The sequence below is a fragment of the Montipora foliosa genome, chromosome 6 (assembly GCF_036669935.1).
Source record: "Montipora foliosa isolate CH-2021 chromosome 6, ASM3666993v2, whole genome shotgun sequence".
NCBI classification, from domain to species: domain Eukaryota; kingdom Metazoa; phylum Cnidaria; class Anthozoa; order Scleractinia; family Acroporidae; genus Montipora; species Montipora foliosa.
In genome coordinates this window covers 71,232,742-71,239,949 of record NC_090874.1, presented here as the reverse complement: position 1 = coordinate 71,239,949, position 7,208 = coordinate 71,232,742, and the positions used below count along the sequence as shown (strand labels likewise).

The 7,208-nt window shown below is 42.6% G+C and overlaps 1 protein-coding gene across 2 annotated transcripts in view; it reads right to left on the bottom strand.

Annotated features, from left to right (window-relative positions):
* Positions 1-1,363, bottom strand: part of LOC138008326 (uncharacterized) — a 26,575-nt gene extending 25,212 nt beyond the window's left edge. For both annotated transcript variants that reach the window (XM_068855632.1, XM_068855631.1), the window contains exons 1-2: positions 1,028-1,363; positions 364-807 (exon numbers count right to left, since the gene is read on the bottom strand). In XM_068855632.1, the coding sequence (XP_068711733.1) occupies positions 364-807; positions 1,028-1,055 (472 nt within the window). In that variant the 5' untranslated portion in view covers positions 1,056-1,363. The remainder of the gene's footprint in view (positions 1-363; positions 808-1,027) is intronic.
* Between the last annotated feature and the right edge of the window lie 5,845 nt (positions 1,364-7,208).

The window sequence follows — 7,208 nt, the reverse complement described above, 5'->3', positions numbered from 1 at the left end:
TGAGCCAATCTGCAAGGGACCACTATTGAGAAGAAATATTCAGGGGGATTAGGCTGATCACAGACATCCTTCATCCTTTAATCATTATACTCCTAAAACAGTTTAAAACTATACTAGGAGTTAATGAACCACACACGGTAAGTGTGTCTCTAATTAAGCGTTTTGACTTGTTATGAAAACCATCAGAAAAGTTTGAATAATTAAAGAATAAATGATAACAGAAGTATCTCCAGTCTAATTACAATTAAATAGCCACAGTCACACCAAATTGATGATAGCAAAAGTACATTGATTTTCTTGACAGTGAAGGCCTCTTCGACGAAACCATCTTTGCCCAACAAAATAAAATGCATGCATACTCACGTGCTCCAACAGGGTTCGCATCTGCATTTCCCGCATGTTCGTCTCTGGCACCACTTCTACTAAATGTACTTAGAAGTCCTTGCTTTTCCTTTCGACCCATCTGTGTTTTGAGGCCCAACGATTCCAGCTCGCGTCTTGTAACAAAATCACCAATGGCCTGTGACAGACGGAGGCAGTTAACATTTGTCAATAAATAGCACAGAAACGTTAGATCGTTCTCAGCCAATTTGCTGCGCCTCTCCAAAGCCTTGAAGAGCTTCAAGGCTGAATCGATTGTTTCCAGTTCACCATCCGGGATAAAATCCAAACAAAGGAATTTCAACTTTTCTAAGTCAGATGCTGTGATGTTTTCAGATATTCGAAGAAGCAATGTTCTGTAACTTAAGGCGTTCGATCCCATCAACTGATTGTCGGCCCCTAAGTTGCTCATAACGTCAGAGTTCACTACCAAACAACGTGTAAATTCTTTTCAGTTTCAATAGAAAATCAAACGAACCAATCTCAGGTGATTAAACCTACATTCAAGTTAATTCTCCCAGAGTAGGCAGGAACTAACATTCACGTTAAAATAAGCTTATTAAAATAATGTAAGCGCATGCAAATAAAGTTGTGGGAATAATTTGCTGGGTTTTCCCCAGATAATAAAATTTGCATGACGTAGCACCTTTAGGAATACTGCAACTCGACGCCATATATCTTCTGAATCACATGAGAAGGACAGTATGGCCGCATTCTAGGCAGCCATGGACTGTTCTTTATCTGGGCAAATGATGCCTCCTTCGTATGTCAAAGAACGGCGCCTATCCCGATCTATTTTAAGGCGGCGGAATACGCGATACAAAAACCCTCAACTTGGCGCGCAACGTTGCTTCGTTGCAAGTTTGGGTCGATGTTTTCCGTTTTTCACCTTGCATGATCAACTTGTCGCGCAACAAAAACATTTGTTGCGGGTTGAAGGAAGTTGTTGCGAAAAGTAGAGCGCGGGTCTACTCTGAGCAACGTATTTCACAGGCGCCCCAAGCTGAAAATACGTGGTGTATGCGACAGTTTGTGTACATAGAGAATTGTATGTGAAAATCACCGATCGTAAAAAAATTGTGTAAATAACTATCTCATTTGAAATAAAGTTTTCCTACCTCAAATGTGTGACCAACTTGTTTCTTTTGGCGAGTTTCGAGCCATTCTGACGCCGTTTAGTGAAGTCATCCGGAAGGCCGTTGCTGAAATAATGGGAAGGCCGGTGACTCCATCCATCGCTGGCCAGACCTCACTCCACAAATCGTTTTCTCCTCAATAGGAAAAGTCCCGAATCGCAATAAAAACAACAGTTCCATAAAGCCCAATAAATTTCACTCCAAATACGTGTGTTTCGGCGGCCGAAAGACTCGTGGCGAACGAAAACTTTGCCTTAAAATTCACCTCTTCGGCTTTCCTCAGAGGCTTGTGACCGGGTAGTCAACAACGGAAACTCGCAAGATGGTTTCAGCCTCAACTCTGATTGGTCCATTTGAATTTGACCGCGCGCTGGCAACACGACCGTTGTTGACTTGTGACTGGGCAGTCAACAACGGTCGTGTTGCCAGCGCGCGGTCAAATTCAAATGGACCAATCAGAGTTGAGGCTGAAACCATCTTGCGAGTTTCCGTTGTTGACTACCCGGTCACAAGCCTCTGAGGAAAGCCGAAGAGGTGAATTTTAAGGCAAAGTTTTCGTTCGCCACGAGTCTTTCGGCCGCCGAAACACACGTATTTGGAGTGAAATTTATTGGGCTTTATGGAACTGTTGTTTTTATTGCGATTCGGGACTTTTCCTGTTGAGGAGAAAACGATTTGTGGAGTGAGGTCTGGCCAGCGATGGATGGAGTCACCGGCCTTCCCATTATTTCAGCAACGGCCTTCCGGATGACTTCCCTAAACGGCGTCAGAATGGCTCGAAACTCGCCAAAAGAGACAAGTTGGTCACACATTTGAGGTAGGAAAACTTTATTTCAAATGAGATAGTTATTTACACAATTTTTTTACGATCGGTGATTTTCCCATACAATTCTCTATATACACAAACTGTCGCATACACCACGTATTTTCAGCTTGGGGCGCCTGTGCGTATTTTGGCTTTGTTGCTCGTTTTTCATCAAGCTCACAACTTGTCGCGCAACAAATGTGCTCGTGTACTAGCAAATCAACCAATCAGCGCCCTGCATTTCTTCAACCGCAACAAATGTTTTTGTTGCTGGTCAAGTTGATCACGCAACGTGAAAAACGCGACTTGCAACGAAACAATGTTGCGCGACAAGTTGAGGGTTTTTGTATGTCGTATTTCGCCGCCCTTAGTGGCACGAGGGACACTGGGAAGAAAGGCACTTCTTTCTCCCTCTTTTCGCCGGAGAGAGATCTTGGGATAGATCACGGAAATGTGGAAATGGGTTCGAAGCCTATGCCCCACCCATTTTTGTCCACTTTGTGGTAGTGCACTGTGCACTACATTCTATGTCAGCGGGTAAGAGTGTAAAGCCTTGTTTCCATATGGTCCCGTCCCGATCGCCCCAGTCGTTTCAAATGACGTCCAGAGGCGATCGGGACGATTATATGGAAACACTACCCAGACGATCGCTGACGACCCGAGCGACTGAGACGACCTTGATCGCCCGGATAGAACCCAGTTCTATAGTGATTTACGATACCAAAACAACATCGTGTACTATTAGGGCTACATATTACGCAAAGACAACTTGAATCTCGGAAAACAAAACGCAGCTCAGGTGACAGTTATGGAATAAAGCACTTTGTTATACCCCCCAATAGCCGGCGAGCATGCTACCACTTCCCAAATCAAATACGTTTCCCGATTGGAGGACAACGTGCCATGGGTCAAAACTCACTAACTCCCTAGAGCCAACAAAACTCACTAACTCCCCAGGGAAACAGCGACATGAAATTTCGACTCGCGTGTGATCAGGTCGTGCACCTTTGAAACAGCGGCAAATTCCCTGTGCTCAACCAACTGAGCCACCGGTGCGCGAAGACAGTTGTATTTCGAAAAAAAAGAATATAAACTTGATTTCAAGAAGTTATTATAATAAGACTAATTGAAGCGGTTAACTTCTAAATGGTATAGCAAAACAATCAGTCATGTAAAGTTCCTTTTCGGAATGTTCATTACAACTAGAGATGTCAGAGATGACCTAAGTTCATTTTGAGACATGATGGAGAAGACAAAAGAGTAGGCTTGTCCCGATGTCGCAGGAAAAACGGCACAATAGTGTCTACCGTCGAAAGTTTGTGCACTATTTACCAGCTAGATCATTGAGAATTCTAACAAAAGATTCACGCTAATCCGCAAAGAAACTCCTTGCGAGCAGCATCAGGCTTCTTCAGTGAAACGCTCTGTGAGGGGAATGAACCACGCGCAGCTAGAATAATTCCTAAGATTTGCAACTGGAGATGATATCCTCTTTGTATCATCGACGACTGTCCAGTTTTCAACCTTGGTTGGTCTCGCTAGACGACTGGTTGCCCACACTCGTGGTTGCGTTTACGTACTCCTATTATTCACATATTCACATATTAACAATTAACATTCAGTCTCAAAGCTATGGACGACTCCTTTGGTATGGACCCGTAGTCCAATGCACCAGTGATTACTCAAGGTCCAGTTTGCGACGTTGGATAGTCTCGTTAAAGGACCGCTTGCCCTGAGACCTGTGGTTGAACTCCCATCAACACATATCCACATAACAAGAACATTCTTTCCAAAATCAAGCAGCAAGTCGGTAATATACATAATTAGGCGAACGTAAAAGCGGAACTCGTTAATTATTATTTATTTCAGATATTATTATAACCAGTTTGCTTACCATACGACCAGAAGCTCTGCTCATTAATATAAATTAGTCTATTTTCCTTTGCTCTTTTTACTCTTTCTTCCCGTTTTTTTATCACCATTATCCAGCCAGCTGTTTTCTCGTGCCCGTGCCCGCGCCCTTCACTATAGTTTGCAGGGGCTCTTTATTGGAGTTCTTTCTTTGTTGGAGTTCTTTCTGCTCTTGTTGTTTGTCACTGATATTTCGCCCGTTTTGTCGTCCTTTCAGTCGCTCTCTTTCACGTTGAGCATCGTTTACTCGTCGTCTGCTTGCTATTATTTTTTCTTTCTCTCTCTTTCTCTTTTTTCATTGTTATACGCAATATTAAAAATATGTCTGAGCTTGTTTTTGGTTGTCTTCAAACTTTTTGCATGTTTTAGGGGGTATTTACATGATACCGGGACGAACGCTCAGACTGGCATGAGGTCGTATCGGCCTCTATATATTTCTTTTTATGCGTTTACTTGAGAACGGCTTGAAAATGAACTGAGACCGGTCTGACTTCATCTCGGTTGCTGGACCGAGAAGACTAAGAAATTCTCGTACCGGTCTCATGTCGATGACAACAAATCTGGATCTCAGACCGGGTCCAGAAATTTCAAGCCTGTATGCTTTTGGGTCAGCCATACATCTATTCGACAAAACATATCACTTCATCCCGAAACCAGCCACCAAGCATCTCGTCCCGGTTTGATGCAAACGGCTGCATAAATTTCATACCGGTACAATTTCATACTGGTCTGAGTACGTCCCAGTCTCATGCAAATACCCCCTTATAGTAAAACACATTGTCAAATGCAAGACGGCCAAAACCTAGATACAAAAATCCGGATTTTTTTTAGGATTTTTAGAGTCAAATAAGATTTTTGGAAAATTTTGGAAGATTTTTTTTAGACGAGTGCTTAAAAAGATACAGCCTATAGCATAAAAACCAATTTGCCGGGGTAGTTCTAAGAAGCTTCTTGCACTGTTTCCAAGCAGGCTCTTGCCATTCAAATATTACTGGTCAGTGGTTTAGCCCATAAGGTATGTTCCCAGCATGTCACGTTAACATCACTGGAAGGGCAGGAAGAATGGTAAGCTCAACATTTTGCATGCGGTTTAACCACACAGGTCACAAGAATCTCGCATTTGATGCAATTTAAGGGATTATTTTTAGATATAAAGATAGGATTTAAAAACACATTTTGGAGAATTTCCGGATAGATCTTCAGGCCATTTTTCGGGATCTTTTTTAACTAGGCCTATCAAATACAATACGCTGGTCATGCAACTTTCCGCCGAAAAACGCGGGTTCCAGCAGTGCGACCTTTCGTGTATTAGCTTACATGAAAGGTGGAAGAAAGGTCGTGCGATGACGTCATAACTAAAGTTAAACCAAATTTACCTTCAACGCTGTACAAAGATGCAAAAAGGTAGTATTCGCTTGGAGAAAGAGGCCTACTCCAAGTACCAGGCCGCGAGTACGCTTTTTTTGTTAGCTAACGACACAGCAAGTACAATGGCGCGGGAAAAAAGGCAGTGCCAAACAAAGTAGTAGTAGTGAGGCTAGGAAAAACCTACATAGCCCCCCTTGGGGGAACAGGAAACCTGGGTGGAGCCGATCGAGACACAGAACTCCATCAATCCATTGGACTAGAATTGAATAAACTAAATTGCCATGCTGTTTATAACATCCAGTAGCTGATCCGACGAACGCTTCGTATAGCACCTCTTGGGAAGCTAAACATTTTGAGCAAGAGCCGATACAAGGTAGATTTGATTGCAGTAGTGTACTATTTTTTTTGGGCTGGCCAAACCAGCCTTCTTCAGGTACAATGACAGTACTTAAATAGGCTCCCAACGAGATTTGGTTTCGGTTGACACAAGACAGCACACGCGAACATAATGAAATGAAAATCGAGACACTCTATCTACATTAACACGCTTCAGTTACCATTGTAGACGGTATACATTAATTAGCCATGGGTGGAGACTGGATTGACTTTAGGATTGACTATTTATACCTCCATAACGCATGCGCATTCCTAACCAAATCGGGAACACAAGGTGTCAAGGAATTACATGCCCATGGAAATAAAGAGGATAGAAAAATATCAGGGACCTTAAGCAAGGACGACGACGACTACGAGAACGTTGTCTAATAATAGCTGCGGTTACACTAGCCATTTTGCCCTTGGGTAAGAGGCTTTTTCCCACGGGGAAGCAATTTTTTATGTGTAACCGATCTGCCCAAAGGAAAATTTCCTGTGGGAAATTTCCATGGATACGTCAAAAAGAACAAAAGAATTGCCCATGACAGTTCCAGATGTAAGTCTTATGGTTAACAAAACTCCAAAGCGGCTCAACCAATCACAAGATTGCCGAACGCGAGGAAAATACATGCTGTGATGAACTGTGTAAACAACTGCGGACGTGGAAATACCCAAGCACGCCTTTTCTGGCCAGCAGCAAGTCGACGTCTAAATTATAAATTGGAGAGTTGCAAGGACTAGAGAAAGCGTAACTGAAGTCGACGTCTTTGTTGTCTTCTTAAAATGAAGCGATGAATCGCTGAACTTAATTGAGGTGGACAGTTTAAGAGAAGCGCCGACGTGACAATTACCGAAAATAAGCCAAAGAAAAGTTTGTCGTTCAGATGTAGATCTTCGATGTTTACATGCAGATCTTTGATGTTCATTTATTTTTTTTAGATCCTTAATTTTAATGTATTTTGTATTGTAATTAGTTTTTCAAAAACCATGTAGTGGAAAAAACTAATAAATCTCATCTTGTCTTATCTTAGAGGTAAGTTTCCCACCAAAACAGGCGAACGCTTGCTTACCTTCCCCTTGGGTAATTTCCAAGTGTGTAACCGCAAATGGGGAGTCGATCATAACCCAGGGTAAACCCAACCCAAGCCGTAACCCCAAGGTTCCCCATGGGCAAGAGGTCTAGTGTAACCGCACCTAATATTATTTCCCGTTACAGTAATAATTTTGCAATT